This window comes from Aulostomus chinensis, chromosome 4 (assembly GCF_037954235.1).
Source record: "Aulostomus chinensis isolate RoL2024-O1b breed Wild chromosome 4, RoL_Achi_v1.0, whole genome shotgun sequence".
Classification (NCBI taxonomy): Eukaryota; Metazoa; Chordata; class Actinopteri; order Syngnathiformes; family Aulostomidae; genus Aulostomus; species Aulostomus chinensis.
Window position 1 is genome coordinate 5,453,326 of NC_141323.1, and position 19,838 is coordinate 5,473,163.

Consider the following 19,838-nt stretch of genomic DNA (forward strand, 5'->3'; position numbering starts at 1 on the left):
ATTTTTGAGGGCCTGATTGAACACATAACGTTAAACCTGGCCTTTGATAAACCAGGGCTGTTGAACGCCTGGGGAACCTGGCATATTCGTTCCCGAGTTCTCAGTTTGATGTCGCTCTTCTCTTTAGTGATATTTTTATCACTGCGGCTGATTGCTTTTGTGAATTTGTCTTGTAGCTAGTTTTTCTTCAGCTAATGTAGCATTAGCCTTCTGGCTAGCTAAAATAACACTGGCTGACATGCTGTAACTGGAGGAAATCAACTGAAATATTCCTGAGCTTCCTTGTGTTTCATATTGTTCTGTGTCTGTGATAAGGCTGTTTGTGGACCCTGGAAGCAGTGCCAGGTTTTCTGGAGGCGACCATGTTTGTCGTCAGTATTTGAACGGTTTTCACTGGGAAGTGGAATATTTGGAAAAGGAAACTTTCCCACTTCCCAGTCCATCAAAGCTGTCAGCCGTGTGCCCTCACGCCACATTGCTCCAGTGATGTTGAAGCTTGTGAAGCAAGAACAGTAGAAAACTTTGGTTGTCCATCTTTTTTAAGAATACTCTTCATAGGAAATGAAAAACCGCAGGAAGACGGAACTTTTCAGCGCCGAGGTAACACGTCAACGATATTTCAGACCTACTTGTGCTGCGGTCGTGTCATAAGAGGCTGGAGCCTCCTCGGCATAGATCTCCGGGTAAATATGGAAGTGAAGAGGCAGAGGTCTCCGGCTGCTTCTGCCTCTCTGCAGCCTGTAGCTGACAGTCAGAGCAGAATGGCTTGACTTTTGGATTAGAGCCCTTTTGTGTGTGGCACAGACGCCGAGCAGACATTGCACAGCCGTTGCGTGGACGTGGAGGCCTCGGGTCGCCGCTACAATGTTATTAAAAACAGTGTGATAGCATGTGGGCTGTTCCCTCTCCGCTCCCTGCTTCTTCTTCTCTCTTTTTCTCTCCTTGTGCTGAATCTATCACTCCTCTCTTGCCTTCTTATCAGTAAAACTACAGCAGTCCTCTGTCTCTTTTATTTTTTGACTGTTTACCAGTGAGGCAGCTTTCACTCAGCAGACCTGCTGACTGTGTTTTACCAGAGCAGTCTCAAAGGTGCTCTCTCCCACAACCATACATTTCACGCACTGTTTATTCTCATACACATCTCCTATCATCTCCCCCTCTCCTCTCCTCACCTCGCCATTTTTCATCATAGATGTTGTTCTCCTCTCCCAAAGATCTCAGCCCGAAAAAAAAAGGGATTTGTTGTGAGTCTTCTTCTGCTGACTTGATCACCCACCTACCCACCCCCAAATGGGAGGCAAGTGTTTTTCAAAGACGCTCTCTTGGAGGTCCTTGAAGAAGATGCTGACAATTCTCAAGGTTTTCAAGTAAACAGCAGGGGAAAAAAAAGCTCCCATCATCCAGTGCCACTAAGTGAAATGGCAAGCATTTGGAGGCAAACAGCGTTTTCTTTCCTCTATATGTCTGCCTGAGCTTTGAAGTGAAAGGTGTTTAAAAAATCATTCCTGTTTTGGACCTTTTGAAAATGTCACAGTGTTTTCTTCTTATGCAGGTTACACTTTTCATCCAGTGTTGAGAATGTGCTCATATGCAAACACACAGAGATAAAAAAAAAATATTTATAATGGTTTCTGGCTGGAATATTCATGCCTTTTTCTCTGTTGCTGATGATATGCACTTCAATCATGTGTTGACCGAAGTCTTGACTGACTTTTACCTGGGAAACAACTGCAACAGCCATCAACGAGGAGGATATGATGGCGGACTCTTAACAGAGGCAACAATCCTCATTTCCCTCTCATTTCCCTGTTCACTTTCCAGAGACAGCACAGTAAAATGGGTCCTATTACAATACCCATCACAAAAAAGTGTATACAGATGCACAGACAAGGTATTCAGGAGCCAGAACATCCTACATGAAAGGAATGGGCTCATTCAGGCATGAAGACTCATATGCATAGGCAAATTGCATGCAAAAAAGTCAGTCCTGAAGATTTCGTCAAAGCAAACTTTGACTGAAACAAAATGACAAACATGCACACTGAAGCAGAGAGAAACAACCACACCAGGAGCCAAACAATCACCAGGAGCCAAACAACAATCACGGGGGCGTCAACATTTTAAGGCCTCAGAATGCCTCAGATGAAGCCCACAGTGGAACAACTTTCTCAAAGAGATTTTGGGCACCCCCTTTATGACGGTAGCAGGGCAGCCATGCGGGGGATGGAAACTGAACCTGAGAGTTTTCTATCTCACGACTGCGGCTCCTCTCTTGATAACTCACTGGCTGTAAAAAACGCTACTCCTTCTTTCCGCCTGCCATCATGGCTAACAACTTTACCCTCTTCCTCCCCGATCACCTCTGCTGTCCTGGTCGATGCTCCGCCCCCTCAGCAACTCTAGGGAGCACCGCTACCACCCACATGCTTCTTCCGTCACATGTGAAGTCTTGGAACTGCATTTTTTCACCAGAGAAGCTCCATTAAACGGATGTAGCACCCTGCTGACCCCAGGAGGCGCTAGTTCAGCCACCAGGACCCTCATCCAGGTTCCCACCTGCACCTAATTATCCACGTCCTACCACACTGCCGGCAGGCACCACCAGGGGTGCAGCACTACGTGGTCCCCCGCCTGCTGGCTTTTTCTGGTGATATTCTGTATGCGCGATACACATTTTTAGTTGAGCAATACGTTACTTGTGAACTTGTTGGGCTGTATGCTGAGAATGCCACCAGAGAAGACGTGCAGTTGGTGCAATGTCTGTTCACCGTTGCTGTTACCACAACCAACGTAAAGCCAAGGAATCCATTTCAGTTTGATTAGCAATATTTGTTGGTACTCTTCCAAGTTGTCTATTACGATGAGCTGCTCCTCTGAGGTAGCTGGTACCTCATTGGTCCATTTTGAGCAGAGGGAGTCGGCTAACACCAGATGCCACTTGTGATGAGGGCACAGAGTAGATGGCGCAATGGTGCAGAAGTCGGCACTGTTGCCTCACAGCAAGAAGGGTCTGCATTCAAGTTCGCGGGCCGGCTGTGGCATTCCTGTGTGCAGTTTGCAGTTGCCTGCATGGGTTCTCTCCAGGTCTCAGGATTGACCAGACCAGGGTGTGCCCCACCTGTCACACCATGACAGCTAGGGTAGCCCCCCCCCCGCAACCAGGATAATCACTTTAATCCAACGCATAGATGCACATAGAGCCTGAGGTACAGTTAATAACGCCCCTCAGGATGCTGTTCATCTGAGTACAGCTTCAGGTTCTGGTGAGCCAGCTCTGGTAAACTAGTAGCTAAACCCTCCAGGTACACACACACGAGCCATCACACATGTTAAGATAATACATTATTATTTCTAAATGACTGAGGACCGAGGCATCTGTCACATTGGCCAGGTAGCCAAACACCCAGTCAGCCAGTCAGTCGGTTGATCAGTCAGTCAGAGAAACAGACTGCAGCTGGAGCTGATTCCGCAGGACGGACGAGGCCAACTCCAACCTCGCACGAGGTGGGTGGAGCCACTAGGGCCATCGATTATCCATCCACTACGGACCTCATTAAAGAGGTAAAGGCTCAACTCAATCCAAACCTGTCTGCTGTCCTCCTTCTGATGCTCCTCACTCGCCCTCACCCCTCTCTCTCTCCTGCTTCCCTAGAAGGAGCACGTCAGATGTAAACAAAGCCAGCCACTAATTAAATAGATGAGCAATATTAACATAACCTGAAAGCCTCAGCCAATAGTAGCCCCATCCCACCCCCATCACCCAACACACACACACACCTCCCTTTAATACCCCTCCTCCTCCTCATCCCTCCATCCATTTTTTTATTTCTATTTTTTTTCTTCTTGTTGTGATCCAAGTAGTGAGTGCCAATTGTGGACAGTGTAATTACCATTAGGACAGAAAAGACTAGCATGTCTTTGATATGGTAATGATGCTTCCTGTACACCCTCCAACCCCCCCCCCCAACCCTATCCAACACACACACACACACACACACACACACACACACACACACACACACACACACACACACACACCCATTCAATCAACTCCCTGTCTTGTATCTGCACCACTTGAACTTCCTCTCTTTCACACACACACACACACACACACACACACACACACACACACACACACACACACACACACAGGCTCACACAAATAAGCTTCTAAATAAAATCTCCCATGGATATCAAGCAGGGCAACTTGTCAATACCTGATAGTCGCAGTTTTGCTTGAGTTGCTTGAGGGTGAGGGAGGGGTGGATGAATGGAAGGTAGAGTGACGAAGGTGTGGTAGGAGCATGAGTGCCAAAATTACTCAAGGAAGGGAAGGACGTGGTGATAAGAGAACAGGAAAGTGAAAATATTACAGAATTGTGACAAAAGAGGAGAGGAGGTGGAAGGGTGGAAGAGTGTCAAGCTTATCGTCACGTGACTGTCGGCTCCTGCTTTAAATATTAATTGCACTTGTCTGCTGTTATCAAGTCCTCTGTGGGGCTGGTCTGACCGGGCAGAACCCCCCTGACTGCTAGCACTGTTGTCATGACCTTCTAGCCCCCTCATCCTTTCTCTTACACCATCCTGCCTCCTTCTCATCTCCTTGTATCCACCCTCTCCTCGGACTCCCGCTCCCTTGCTCTCCTTCATTCCCTCTCTCCATCATCCCTCATCGTCTGTGTCCAAGCGCTGGCCTCCAGCCTTCGGATGGAACAGGAACAAACCAACTGCCCAGTTCCCTGCTGTCTTCCTCTCATCCTGACTACACACACCATCCCTCCAATGGCTTTGTCAGTCCAAATCCCGCAGCCTTTCCCCTCAACACCACTCTGCCCCGGCCAGCCACACAAAATTGCCACAGACCTGGATGCCATGAATAAGAGAGCGCGACAAGTCTCCTGGGGGACACAATGCACAATGTCAGATGCACACAGTGTCCTGTACATTCTGTGTCTCGCCTCTATGGTGGAAGAATCCAAACCCATTGGCTCCGCAACATGAAGCCAGTGCCAAAGAAAAACTTGGATTCAACACAAAAAATGACCCAATTAAACTTCAAAAAGGATACAGTATACGCAGCATGTAATTACACATGAACCTCTGCTGTGGTCTAAAAACAGCCCAATATTTCCTTAGATATCCTGTCACGTATGTTGCAGGTACGGCGTGCTGGCAGTGTGCCCGCCTACTGGTCTGCATGCAGTTCGAAGGTGCCATTGTCCATGTAGACTTATTGTGTGCAGGCTGGTAACACCTCCAGAAATCTCTCACCTCATTCTTCTCCTTTACGCATCTTGATCCAACACTGCAGCCTTACAATTGCAGATGGGAATCACACTGTCAAATAGCTTTTTTAAACATATTTGTATAGACAGTATATTATAAACAATAAAAATACAGAAAGTTCGTTGAACACTCAGAGGTCATAAGCATGGATGGTGGGCTACTAATCCCATAATTAGGACAAAATTAGGGGGGGGAAAGGGTCATATCAGATAAATCGAACAAAAAATTAACTCCTGGAAACTTTTGAATGTGCAGAAGACTATCAGATGTTATTTGAGTTGCATATGATTTGATGTCGTTGAAATTCAGGGGATGGGGGGTGTAGAAGAAAATTATTATATTCCGCATGAGATATTTATGACTTTAATGATATTTCCTTTACATTTTGTGAAAAATCATAATTTTGGCAAAATTACAAGGGAAGTGTAGACATTTTTATGAGGCAGGTATGTTTGATCATAAACTGTTAACTTTATGTTACGAAAGAGTTGCAACTGAGGGTACTTTGTCATAATAATAATATTAAAATACTAATCATAAGTAATGGTGCATTACCGTGAATGACTTCATCTGCTGCGGTGGTTAAATCAAGTAACGGCAGCAAAGTACTTGAATCTGTCAGACTGAAATCGTTGTCTCCTTCTGTCTATCCGGTCGGTCCGGGTCGCGGGGCCAGCAGCCTCAGCAAGGAAGCCCAGACTGTCCTCTCCCCAGCCACTTCCACCAGCTCTTCCAGGGGAATCCTGAGGTGTTCCCAGGCCAGCCGAGAGATATAATCCCTCCAGCAGGTCCTGGGTCGGCCCTGAGGCCTCCTCCTGGTCTGACATGCCTGGAACACGTCCCGAGGGAGGCATCCAGGAGGCCTCCTCACCAGATACCTGAACCACCTCCGCTGACTCCTCTACATGGAGGAGCAGCAGCTCTACTCTGAGTCCCTCCTGAAGGACTGAGCTTCTCACGCTGTCTCTAAGGGAGAGCCCAGCCTCCCTGAGGAGGACACTCATTTCGACAACTTGTATTCAAGATCTTGTTCTTTCGGTCATTACCCAAAGCTCATGACCAAAGATGAGGGTTGGAACGTAGACTGACTGGAAAATCGAGAGCCTCACCTTTTGGCTAAGCTCCCTCTTTACCATAATGGACCGGTTTAGCACCCGCATCACTGCCGACGCCGCCCCAATCCACCTGCAGAACCTGGTGGAACCTTATCACTGCCTTATCATGGTGGAGGAGTTAGAGTGCCCTAATGACCCAAGGAGCTATGCTGTCTGGGGCATTTTGCCCCTGGTAGGTTCACCCAAGGCAGACTGGTCCGAGGCGAAGGGCCAAACAAAGTATGGTTCAAAAGACCCCTCATGGAAGCCACACCTAGGAGTTTGTGTACACAGCCCAGAGGGGCACTGGGGCCCTGCCCTGGAGCCAGGCCTGGGGTAGGGGCCCGTAGGCATGCTTGGTGGTTGGGCCTTAGCCCATGGGGTCCGGCCAGGCCCAGCCCAAAATGGCTGCATGGACTCGTCCCCCCGTGGACCCACCACCCGCAGGAGGAACCGGAAGGGTCTGGTGCATTGTGGTTTGGGCAGCAGACCAAGGCGGGGGCCTTGGCTGTCTGATCCCCAGACATGGAAACTGGCTTTTGGGACATGGAGGCAGATTGAAATAATTTTGTTTAATCATCATTTCCTCCAAATGGTGCAAATACATAACCAACTTCCCGAGGCTACTAACGTCAGTATTTTAACTTCTGGCTACATTTTATTTTTCATCGTATGAGCACAAAGTCACGGAATTTGCACAAAGAAATGTGAAAAAGAAACTAGTGGCGAAGACCTCTAGTTTGAAATCATTTTTTCACTTAGCAGTGCTGGGTATATTATGAGAACACTCCCTTGCAACACATATTTTTCTGTATTAATAGCAACATACTGTTTATACAGTCTATAAAGCTGTGGTACAGTTGAAGAGTTGGTGGAGGTGAGAGAGGAAGAAGGTAGGCAAGCTTCCCTCTCTCTCATCCCGTTGGCTCCCCTGTGGGCCACCGAGAGCAGAGGGAGCCCCGGTCGATCAGAGGGGAGCCCAGATGGACTGAGACACATAGACACATACACACACACACACACACACACACACACACACACACACACACACACACACACACACACACACACTCAGTCACTCACATGTCATATGTTATCCCATCTGCACTGTCACCAAGCTGCCTGTAACCCCAGGGCCTTACGGAGGATACAGACACACACAGTATGTACATCAACAGTCACACACAAAGGTTACAAAAATGTGTGATTGCACACACACACATACACACACACACACACACACACACACACACACACACATACATACAGTCCTGCATAAAGAAGAGGTTTTTCAGTGTAATTGGAGGTGAAGATAACTGCAGCTCCGATTGAGCGGGCTAGTGTTGTAACACACACACACAGACACACGCACGCACGCACACACACGCACACAAACTTCAACAGACTCTCTTCACATGAACCACAAAGCTATTCTATAAGTAAACAACAGCCTTGTGTGTTTTGTCCTACAGATGCAGTCGTCAAGACGTTTTCTGTGTTGTTGACTAAAGCGAGGATGATGGTGGTTGTAAGATCGCCATGTACTGAGTAAACTGGGAATGAGATCAAATGTCAGGAATAGTACTTCATACATGCAGTATACTGATTTTTGAATGATGAAAGAATCAACCTGCAGCTGCGTGACAGTAAAGTTGCGATTTACTTACAAATGAAAGCCAAAGATGAGGAAACACTGTTATCATACAGCGATAAAAGCATTATGTTTTATTATATTAGCAGTCTTGGTTTAATGTGGAACCTTTTGCAAATTGACACATAACTAAAACTCTGAGAAATTGTCTTTACTTTGAATTGATTCATTCTGTGGAGGAAGTGCTTCAGTTTCATGGCAGATCATCCAGGAGTAGTCAGGTCACGTAAACTAGCTGCTAATTTATGAATCGTCTGTCCGTGTCTCACTCTGCGTGTGCGTTCCTGTGGCTTTGAAGAAGTTCGATGCTGGAGGGTCTGGAGTCTGAGATGACAGTCGGGTGAGAGACTGAGATGAAAGACAGCATTCAGGATGAGAGACGTTAGTCTGAGATGATAGAACTTTGGAGATGAAAGAGATGACAGATGACGGCTGTCTGTGAGTACTTGGTGATCAAAGGTCCGTCGTCGCTGTGACATCCCATTGTGTTTGGATGGCGCTGATGTTTTGTGACATCACACAACCTGTGGCGCTGCCCCTCAAAAACAGAGACTCATGGTGGAATAAGAGGTGAAGTCATAATCAGGGAACCTGAAATATCTCAACTTCATTTTCATGAATGAATGAATCATCCAGGGAACTCAGCCTCAGAGATACCAGAAATAATGATGGACGCTTTACTGCAGGTTTGTCCCTCAGAGCACTTTGTTTTATTGTTAATAACAACAGCTCAGCAGGCTCTTGACATTCACGCGAGGTTTGAGGATTCTAAATATGTCATGTCTTATGTCATACGAACAACGTTTGTGCTCGGTTAAGGAATGAGGTCACAGTCTGAAACTGGCAATGTTGTGATTCCAGCTATCAGAAGTGAAATGTTTGTGTGAGTTATTAATAAGAAGATCAACGGCCGGAAAGATCAAACCTTTATGATCTATCTCCAAAAAATGAGTGGCAACAATTGTGAATAAATCAAATATCATTACTTACGAATGTCAACAGTAAGTACACACACACACACACACACACACACACACACACACACACGAATACACACTGAACTATTTATTTATCACCAGCCACATAAAGGCCCTCAAGTTAAACATTTACATGCTGAAACAAAACATGCATACACACACACAATTACACTCACACACACACACACATACACACTCTCACACACACACATATACACACTCTCACACACACACACAGGCCTTTGTCGAACAGAATGAGACGAGTAATTTTTCCTCCACTTATCTTGGACGTGTCAACTAAATGGGAAGTGAAAAGTCAAATATGAAATGTCACATTTAGTTTACCTCCCTGCCGACTCCCTCCCTGCCGACTCCCTCCCTCCCTCCATCCATCCCCAGCCTTCTCCTTCTGCACGTCTCTATTTGATTGCGCCTCCCTCCGCCTCACGTGACCCCCCCCCCACACACACACACACACACACACACACAATAACACACCCCACTTCCATCTGGGTGGGTGTTGGCATCTCGAGTTAATGGAGAGTATAGAAAGCCTTTAATCTGAGCGTGAGGGTTTGTAGCAGCGCGGGATTTTTACCTTTTCCCTCAATTTAAAAAAAATCCCGGGCGTTTAAAACATTTTGTTGGCAATTAAAAAAGAATTAATAGATGCAAGAATGGGAATAAGAATGGTAATCACCACTTTGTGCTAATGTGAGTAAATAAAAAATGAGCTATCTTTGAATAGAGGCGAGCAAGTATCTGTGCGTGAGTCTGAATAATGGTGGCTTCGGTTTACTTCTTTCTGTCTGCTGAACTTCTGACATCTCGATGACCAGTATTTTACTTTGGAGGTGAGGAGTGGAACATTCCTCACAGGTGAACACGGGAGGATTTCTGGTCACTGGCGTTAAATGAAACTGGAATCTGGTTCAACCGGACGGGACTCTGAAACTGGCAATCTTCCTCAATGTTTCATTCATATTTAATCAAGAGCAGCACAAAAGCAGGTTATTTACCTTTTTTTGTCGTTATATTTCATGACTTTCTGCAACAGCAACCTGGCGACAGAGGCGGAGAAGTAAAGGTTTTAGTGGACAGTTGTAAATGAAGTGGTTACTACATTTGTGTGACGTTTCATTTGTGCCAGGCTTAATTAAGCTGAAGCAAGGACCTTTATTGGTCAGAATATCAGAAGACCTTGAAAGAGATTCTGGTCTCGGAAACCTCTTTGCTTGGACAACGAGATCCCGCATTTAGATCGGAAAAACAATCTGATCCAAACTGTAATGAGATCTGTCTTGGTCATGCCTCCAGACAGACACACAGGTGAAAATGTGTTGGCCGAGCTGATGAATGAGGTCATTGTGTCATCACTTCCTGCATCACAGCACTCAACAGTCTTGTTTAAATGCTGCAAAGCGTTGGCTCCTCTGCTCTTCTAATTGTTTCAAACTTGGTTAATTACATAACACACCATTTTGCAGGTGTAAAAAACACTGCTGTGCGTTGAAATGTCCCCGAGGAGACTCGCACCAACTGGAAATTGCAGTAAAGAGTTTAATTGTAGAATTGAGAACACCGGGAGGTATAAATTCTTTCTCCAACACTCTGGAGAGCGTTTTCTTTGTTCCTGTCGGTGGGAGAGATAACAATTCCTCCCACCGTTAACTACCTGCCTGCCTGCCTGCCGACTGGGTTTTGTTGTGTTTTGTTGTGTTTTGTTGTTGCTAATAGGCCTAATTGGCCATAACCCAGACACCCAGAGAAAGGAGGGGGGGGGGGGTAATGAAACTACCTGCTCTCTACCTCCTTCTCTATTACACTTCTCTTCAGAGAGAGAATTCCACTGAGGGACAGAAAGCACATTAAGGCGTTCAGACAATCTATGAGGCCTGCAGCAGGTACAGCACACGGGGAAAAGGTGAAGGTAGAACACCAGAGAAAGCAATGGGAACAAGTGGGAAGGAAGGTGTGTGTGTGTGTGTGTGTGTGTGTGTGTGTGTGTGTGTGTGTGTGTGCGGGAGCGTAGAACAAAGCCAGGTAATGTTTATGGATGATGATCTTTAAAGGCCTGGTGTTTGCTGAGCAGCACTTTGATACTAAATAGACCTTGATTATCTCTGGGTCAGGCTATAGAATGTGCGCTCTTGATGTTTAATTGATGTGGTTGTTTTGTGATGCTTGTATACGTCACGCTGGGGTTCTGATCCCCCACCACGCCGTATCATATGGCTGCAGAATAGCATTTGATGTGAGATTCATTTGTTCTGCTCCACAAGTAGTATTCCTTCTATTTGATCTATGCACCATCACAGTTTGTTCCGTGTGTGTGTGTGTGTGTGTGTGTGTGTGTGTGTGTGTGTGTGTGTGTGTGTGTGTGTGTGTGTGTGTGAGATGTTGCTGCTGCTCATTGGCACATTATTGCACCTTTCTACCGTTTAAAAGCCCTAAAGATGATGATGAATTCTATGAAATCAACATTGTGGGTTGGTGGTAAAAATGATTTGCGACCGACTCTGTCATGGTCGACAATGTATTGTGAGGCAATCCCGTGATGAGGAGTCTGAGACACAAACAATCCCACTACCAAAAGTCTGACATGACCCTCTTTCTACCTCGAGTGTGAAAATTCTTGTGCTTGTCAGGGGTCAAGTCTCATTCAGGGCCAGAGAGGAGTCCATGGTGGGAAATCCCTAAAAATGTTGCAGCGGGTAAAAGCTAGCATACATGTATTTGCTTTTATGACGAGTTAGAACTTCAAATGTTTGTCAGCACACATCAAGCCTAATCATCCAGCTGTCGCCAGGACTTTGTTCTGTTGTTCAAACTTCCTACCAGTCTGACCCAACACCCGTTAAAATAACACCGACGTGTTCCGACAGCTAGCTGCTAGCTTCTGAAATCAATGACATAAAGGCAGAAATAGCGAGACATTAATTTTCGGTGGCTAAGCTGCTCGTTCAAAGTTCAGAAAAAGTTTTATCCTTCGACAACCGCAAGCTCGCTTGTTAGCACATCCCAGTTTATTCTCTCGGCGAACCGGCTCTGGAGCCCAACTGAATGCTTACGCTGCTTCTTATATAGCTGGCCCCTCCTACTGTTGTGCAGGCTCCACCTACTTCTGTCCCCATGACAGGATAAGATAAGATATTCCTTTATCAGTCCCACATCAGTCGGCGTGCCAGTCACCGCAACTCACAACGAAGTAACAGCGCTGTGGTCACTCAATCTGACTTGCTAAATCTTGCACATCCATCGTGGGAGACGAGGCTTTCATGTTGTCTGATCCTCTGTGGCGCCGCATACAGTAGCAACGCTGTGAATCACGCCGTGTTTAATTCATATTCATCTGAGATAGACAACAACGGCGCCCTGCCCTAACTCTGAGGGAATACTATGAGAACAGTATGTCAGTGGGCAGATTGTGTGTGTGTGTGTGTGTGTGTGTGTGTGTGTGTGTGTGTGTGTGTGTGTGTGTGCGCGTGTGCGTGTGTGTGTGTGTGTGTGTGTGTGTGTGTGTGTGTGTGTGTGTGTGTGTGTTTGGAGCAATGGGACCTGAAGGAACACCGTGAGGACAATCTGTCGCCCCTCTGCCTGGGTGACAGATGATGTGCTCCCACTGCTTTGCTGTATGTATATGTGTGTTGGGGGGGCTCGGGGGGGTAAACGGGGGGGGGGGGGCATTATGGAGACAGCTTGCCACACAAACAATAGCTTTATTGAGGATTGGGACGTTTCAGCCTTGATGAGATTGTTCTTGTCATGTGTCAACAAGCTGAACCTCGTCCAGAGAAACGTCTCCATGCTCAGGTTTGAATGAAGTGATGAAAGTGCTCCAAACGGAGGAGGTGTTTGGCGGGAAGGCTGGCAGCCCCTGCTGATGTGTCCCGTTTAACACCATAAAGACACTTTTTTATCACCAATGATGAAAACTAGAAGAAAGCGCATGAGGTAAAACCAGTGATGCTCAGGCCTGAGCTGAACCGAGCCTCGTCAAGCTTCTACGGCTCTTCTGACCAAATTCTTCCAAATACAAAGGTTGTTCATGTTTTGCTTTTTTTCAAATGTGCCTGCGATTCTTAATCGCTCCAAAACGTTGCAAAGACCCTTAACAGGGCTGAAGAAGCAAACGAGCCCAGTCTCGTGTTGAAAGCTGCAAAGTTCCTACAATTCTGGTTTCAGCCGCAATGTTGCTCCTTTTTAAATTTTACTTTTCATGCGTTTTCATCTTGAGTTTCCACAGATTAAGTAAACTCTTCAGGATTTAGAGAAGGTTGTTGTTGCTCAGCATCTTCGCCAGGTTGGTTGTGTATGTTAACTGTTCTAATAATTTTTGAGGAATTATATTATTTATACAAATATTTACAGCACGTTTGAGTCAGTGATGGTAATGTACCTTGACTCAGTCGCCTGTCATTTAAATCCATTTTCTGACTGACACGTCAACCTGTCTTCTTTTACATGTGTTGTCATATTTTCAGTTGTAATCTAAGGATTATAATCTAATTGTTATAAACAATAATGTGACCTCCAGGGTGTCAACGTACATCTGCACGCACGCAGTGGAGATTATTTGTTTAAATCTTTGTATATAAACAATGGCATGACGGCCAGTATTTAAAGAAAACCAGGGAACGCAGTCTTGTGTCCGTCTCAGATTCTACGCAGATATCACAGACTCATTCAAGCCTTTTCCCAGCTTTAAACGTCTATCTCAGATTTTTGTTTTATTTATTGGATTTCTTCACTGGCATAAAGTCATGGTATTGAGCAGTTACACCGACCCCTGTGCAGCTCCACTGGGACACACTGCCTTATCAGACACATCCATTTCCTGCACCAAAAAAGAACCTTTCAAGAAACAGACCATTATGTTACACTTCCTCTCTTCAGAATGCAAAGCATAGGTTATATAATGGAGGTCATGAATTAACAGCATCTCCTCCAGAGATATTGGCCTTATTGCTCCTGTTCCTTCCTGAAACAAGCAAAAATGGAGCCACGTCAAGAAGGAAAAAGCAATTTAATTCCAAAACATACAAAATGCTCACAGCACATTTATGAAAGCAGACCAGAGGCAAGACAGTCCTTAGAAAAACATGACCCCCCCCTCCTCCCCCTCCCCCTCCCCCTCCCCCAACCACCCTCACCCCTTATCCTTGTTCTCCATCTCTTCAGAGACCACAGGCCAGTCTTTGTAGCATTACTCACATTGTATTTACAATGAAACCCAGCGATAAACTTGCCCTTTGTTACCAAGCACTTAAGACCTGACGTGTGGTGTATACACACAACAAAGCGGGGGTGGTGTGTGTATGCATATGTGTATGTGAGCATTGATGCTTGTGTGTATCTTTCGGACAGCCGTTTGTCTCTTAAACTCAAACAAAAGAGCGTACATCCTCCATCCCGGCTTTATCTATTTATGCCATCAGCTTCTCAGCACCCGCATGCCTGTAAACACACAAACCCACCCACAGTGACACACACACACCAGCAACTTTTTAAAATGACTGAAGAAGAGTTCATGTCTCGAGTGTATTACCATATGTGAGTGGTTCCATTGGACAGAGAGTTGGTGGAATACCATGGAAAATCTTGGAAATCTTAGCAGGTCATGGAGGGTTATGGAGGTCAACTATGAGTCCCAGTGGATGTTTGTGATAGTTTTGGAGAAACTTCCCCAGGACGTTTCACAGATGTGGCATTAAAATGAAGTGACCTTGACCCTTTGACCACCAAAATCTTTTCAGTACATCATCGAGTCCCTGTCAACATTTGCGCCAAATTCAAAGAAACAAAAAACCCCAAAACAAACAAAGCTGCATGTCCAATTTACAGAGAACCCAGTAAAATTCATCTCACTAATCAGATCATCTCAACAGATCAGACTTGCGTCCTAACAATAATGGGATGTCGCCTGCAATTATTTTTCTGAAGAAAACTGAGGTTAACTGTCAAATTGAGCTGAGATCATTTGAAACCCAAGGTTAGCAGCTTGTGAGGTGAGCTGCAGAAAGTTCTGTGGCTCTGCTGACCCAGAAGTCCAACTGGAAGCAAACACACAACAAAGTGACCCAGCTCTCGGGCTGGCGACCCCGTTAGCAGAGCCCCGCCAGTAGCCCAGTTTCACCCCGCTGGACTGTACAAATGGACACGATGGAAACTGCATCAAAACTCAAAGGCTCCAGTCGGAGGCTGCTTGGCCTTGTTTCCTGGACAGTGTGGAGCAGCACAAACCCATATGTCGGACAATGTAATGCCCTGTGAAGCATACAACTCTGGTGCTATGTGACAGGAAGTTAAAAAAAAAATGCACACACAATTAGATTTGAGGACAAGGCTTTCTGGATGGCTGCTCTGGCAGATGAAGAGACAGCAGTGACATAGAGTCTGTTTCAGTGTGTGTGTGTGTGTGTGTGTGTGTGTGTGTATACATGCATGTACATGTATGAGCCCATGTTGTCCTGTGAATTGTGTATGTTGTGCATATGTGCAGCAGACATGCACACACGAGTCGTCAGTGGGGCAGAGGGTGAAGCCGGTGGTCTCTATTGGCCTGGCATTGTTACTGGACTATACTCGCTCTCGCTCTCCCTCTCTCTCTCTCTCTCTCTACACACACACGCGCGCGCGCGCACACGCACACACGGGCGGCTAATTCTGTCGTCCACTCTTTGTCCGATGTCCAGATGGTATGTGGGTCTTTCCTCTTCTATTCTGTCCTCAAGGTCCCTCAGTACTGAGAATCTGGCCTGGCAGGACACATATGCTCCCAGTAAACTGCCATAACTCACACCTCATGTTTGTCTGTCTGTCTAGTGACTCGTCTGTCTGTCCGTCTCTCTCCTCCTATCACTACCCAAAAAGCTATTAATGCTACAATCACAAGTTTTCTTCTCCATAATCAAAGTCTTGGAGCGGCGGTTGGGTCATTGAGCCGTTTCTAGGCTCACACACATCAACCTTCCATATGTGTCTTTTGTCTCAGCTGTCCTTTACTGTCCCTGTGTCCCTTGGCTTGGACTTTCCGAGCTCACGATCCCACTGTCCCTCACCTCCATATGCTGTTTCCCTGTCTGACCACTCACCCTTGTAGCCCCCCGCACCTCTCCAGCTCCCAGTGTCCCAGTTCATCACAAGTTCACCCTCCCCAGTGCTGGAGATGGAAAGTACACCGTGAGCCAAGCGTCCATCCCAACTTTTCATTGTGCGAAAATTAAATATTCACAAAACTGTTTGAACCGCAACTTGAAAGTATTTTTAGGAAGCCTTGAAAGTAAGAGATGTAACGAAGAGCAATATGACAACCAGTCACTGTGTGGGTGGTCTGTACTGTGCTCAGTCGAGTTACGCCTCCCTGGCCGTGGTGCTGTTGGACCAGGTGGGCTTCAACACAGTGCAGTAGCACGTCACTGTACGGCGGTAACAGTGATGAACCTGGTGCCTAAACAGTGTGTGTGCGCTAGAGACTATAGAGTGGATTTTCTTTCTTGTACCATCCTGCACTGCAACAAGATGATTTCTATCCTGCTCCTGTAATGAAGTATGATCCAGACCTGATATCAGGCTACCGCCCGGTGATAAGCACGCTTTGGCCTGGATCCGTGTGAGCTGAGGCCAGTGGGAGAGTGGGGAGGGGCACAGTCATGCTTCAGCACAGTGCAGGGCTCGAGGGGTGGCACGGTTGGTTTGCTGCGTACCAAGGTTTTCAGTTCAGTTCATGTTTCATGTTGAGGTTTTACACACCAAAAACATCCTTTATTAGCATCAAATATGTATAGTAATTGGACTATATGACAAATTTCTGTGGGCGGAGCTAATGTCCATGCGTGTGTGTTTTTGTATGTGTGTGTGCATGCATGCACTGTGGATGAACACACTCAAATATCCCTTTTGACTTCTCTGTAGAAGCATTTTGCACCTTGGGTTGTGTATTGAATGTTGTTGGGGGGTTTTACAGTTTGGTACAACTTCCCTAGAAGGCAACTATGGCAGGTATGAATGGTAGGTCGGACCAGACAACCATCTATGTCTCCTCAATACCCTGTCAGATTTGCAGATACAATGCTAAATGTATGCAAATTAGCTGGACGTTGAGTTTGTAGTCATGGAAACTGACTCGAACCCTGTGTGTGACCTCATGTAGGCCAAGTGAAAGCTGGGTTACAGAGAGAGAGAGAGGAGACAAGAGTGTGCGTGTGTGTGTGTGTGTGTGTGTGTGTGTGCGTGAAAATAGCATCTGACCTACAAGAGTCCCTGGAGAAATGTCTCTGCTGTGCAGTGGATACCCATCTGAGAGAGAATCCTGCTGAAGAACAAACAGAAAGTGTTTTAGTTGAACATCACACTCAGGTTGACAATAATCCTGACACACACAAACACATACACACACACACACACACACACACACACACTGTCACAGGGATATTACAGTAAAGAGACTAAGCAAAGAAACACACCGTATCTCGTCTTCATCAAAGAAATCGAAATAGAGCTGAAAGCAGAGAGAAACAAACGAGGAAAATCAATGGCTTTGACAGGAAACAAAGAGAAAAATAGACAGAGGAACTCCTATATATTAGAAAGAAGAGGAACAAGAAATAAAAAGAATCGAGAAGTAACGACAGAGTGGAAGGAACGTGAGTGTGAAGAGGAACAAAGAAGAGGAGGGTGTCAGAACTGTTGCTCAAAAACAATGAAGTGCAACATAAAGAAACCGAACATGGCGTTTTTCTTATCTTGTGTGAGGTTCTGACTGAAACGCATCTCCTTGTCTTCAAACTTTGGTAATTAGACTCATTAATGATGCCATTTGGTTTGTTAATTGTGGCTGTTTTCATTGTTCAGTTAAATGCTGAAAAGAACAAGGAGATGAACAATATTTGCTCTGAAAAATTTATTTTGATTTTTTTATCGCGCGTGTGTGTGTGTGTATGTTCACAACAGCAGTTCTCCATAGCAACAGAGGCTTAAGGTGATTAAAAGTGGTGCTCCGAAAGATGAATCACAGGATACACATGAAGAAACATAAACCATGGGATTAAAAACATGTATTTTTCAAATATAATCACGAAATGAAGAGTAGAATTGTCCATAAACCAGCCCTCCCACTTGGCAGGTCTCTTAGTGTGTGTGTGTGTGTGTGTGTGTGTGTGTGTGTGTGTGTGTGTGTGTGTGTGTGTGTGTGTGTGTGTGTGTGTGTGTGTTTGTGGGGGGGGGGTGTTCACCTGCAGAGACGGTCTGCTGCTCACAACTCTGTTCCACATTTACATTTGTACACAGAACAAATCTTCTAAATGTTGCACGCATGCACACTTTTCCTCTCACACACTCAGGGACATCCAGTTCAGATGCGCTGAACACAGTTAATGAAGCTGAGGACAAAGACAGCTCGTTGCCTGTGTGGAAAACAAATTGTGGGTAAACATCCAGATCAGCGTCTCCTTGGCAGGCTTCCGCTGTCCTTCTGCCACATCCGGCCACAAAAACCTCCACCGTTCTCTCCTTGTTCCAGCCCTCCTAAACATCAGCCATTAGATGAAGCAAAACACACACTCACACACATACAGTCCCATTTATTACTCTTTAAAAAGGTCACCATTTTCTCTGGCTAAGCGCCCTCCGCTATTGATAATTTTATGCATAAGCAAATGGCAAATTTGTGCCACATAAATATGTATTAGCAATTAATAATGGCGGTGTGTGTGTGTGAGGGGACGCCAGGTGCATGCCGAGTGGGGCTGCTGGCTGCTGGTGGAGCCACCGAGTTGGACTGGTGGCTTTATGCTGCTCGCTGGTCTCGCTCTCTTCCACTGTGTCCACTCAATGGCCACTTAAGCACACACCAGCAGTGGGAAACACACACAACCACACACACGCACACACACGGGAACTCCAAATACATTGACTACAAGAATACAGTTTGAAAATGAGGTGATACAACATATTTATTACTCTTGAGGAGAGTGCAAGTATGAACTTGGACGTGTTATCATGATGTGTTTGGACACACACGCACGTCCTCAGGGTTTCCATCCAGAGATGGACCTGAAGGAGCGATGGACACACCTCAAAGGAAACACAAACACACACTGCTAATGTTTCCTTCATGCCAGCTGTGTGAGGGACCTTAGCCAAAGTTAGCTTCGCACTTTGTGCTACTTCACATGCAGATATGGATTTTTTTTCCATCTTAACAATAAAAAGTTAGCAAACCAATAAGAACTAGGAATATTAGATATGATCAGATCGTGGGTAGCAGCCCCTGCTGTGCCGAGGACAGATGCCCTTTGTGGCTTTAAAAAAATCTAGACTAGAGAACACGGTTCTGTCAACGACATGTAGGGAGAGAGCTGGAATAGATGGATGGTGAGAACTTTTCTGCATCACATTCCTACATTTTCACACTGGAAACAGCACAACATTTACTCAAGTAGCTAAACAGCGTAGTCTACTCTTCACACAGAGTCCAAGTATTCGAAGGCTCATAACGTACGACTGTAATGACACAACAGAGTGCTGGTGTGGGATTGAGACTTAAAGCCAGAAATAAGCTGTTGATCGCTCCGTTCTGTCACCTCTCAGTCACTGGGATTTTAGGTAAATGTCTTAAATAAAGTCTGTGATTAGCGCAAGCCGAGAACATGTTGATGTTTTGCTCTGCGGTATCAAATATGCCAGTAAATACCCCACGTGTGAATTTTAGAGCTTTTTTGTGTACTAGCAAGACAACAGAGGTTGCCGGCAATGGTTAAGGTGATTATCCTGAAGATGTGGTGTGGTTTGTTCTTAGCAGGGTTAAATTTGTCCTTGTAAAAACTGCAT

General features: G+C 45.8%; 1 protein-coding gene across 2 annotated transcripts in view; it reads right to left on the reverse strand.

The window, feature by feature from the left end:
- sox5 (SRY-box transcription factor 5) overlaps nt 1–17,505 on the reverse strand; it is a 183,366-nt gene extending 165,861 nt beyond the window's left edge. For both annotated transcript variants that reach the window (XM_086201199.1, XM_086201196.1), the window contains exons 1-2: nt 17,474–17,505; nt 17,259–17,319 (exon numbers count right to left, since the gene is read on the reverse strand). In XM_086201199.1, coding sequence (XP_086057325.1) covers nt 17,259–17,319; nt 17,474–17,489 — 77 coding nt within the window. In that variant the 5' untranslated portion in view covers nt 17,490–17,505. The remainder of the gene's footprint in view (nt 1–17,258; nt 17,320–17,473) is intronic.
- Nucleotides 17,506–19,838: the final 2,333 nt, after the last annotated feature.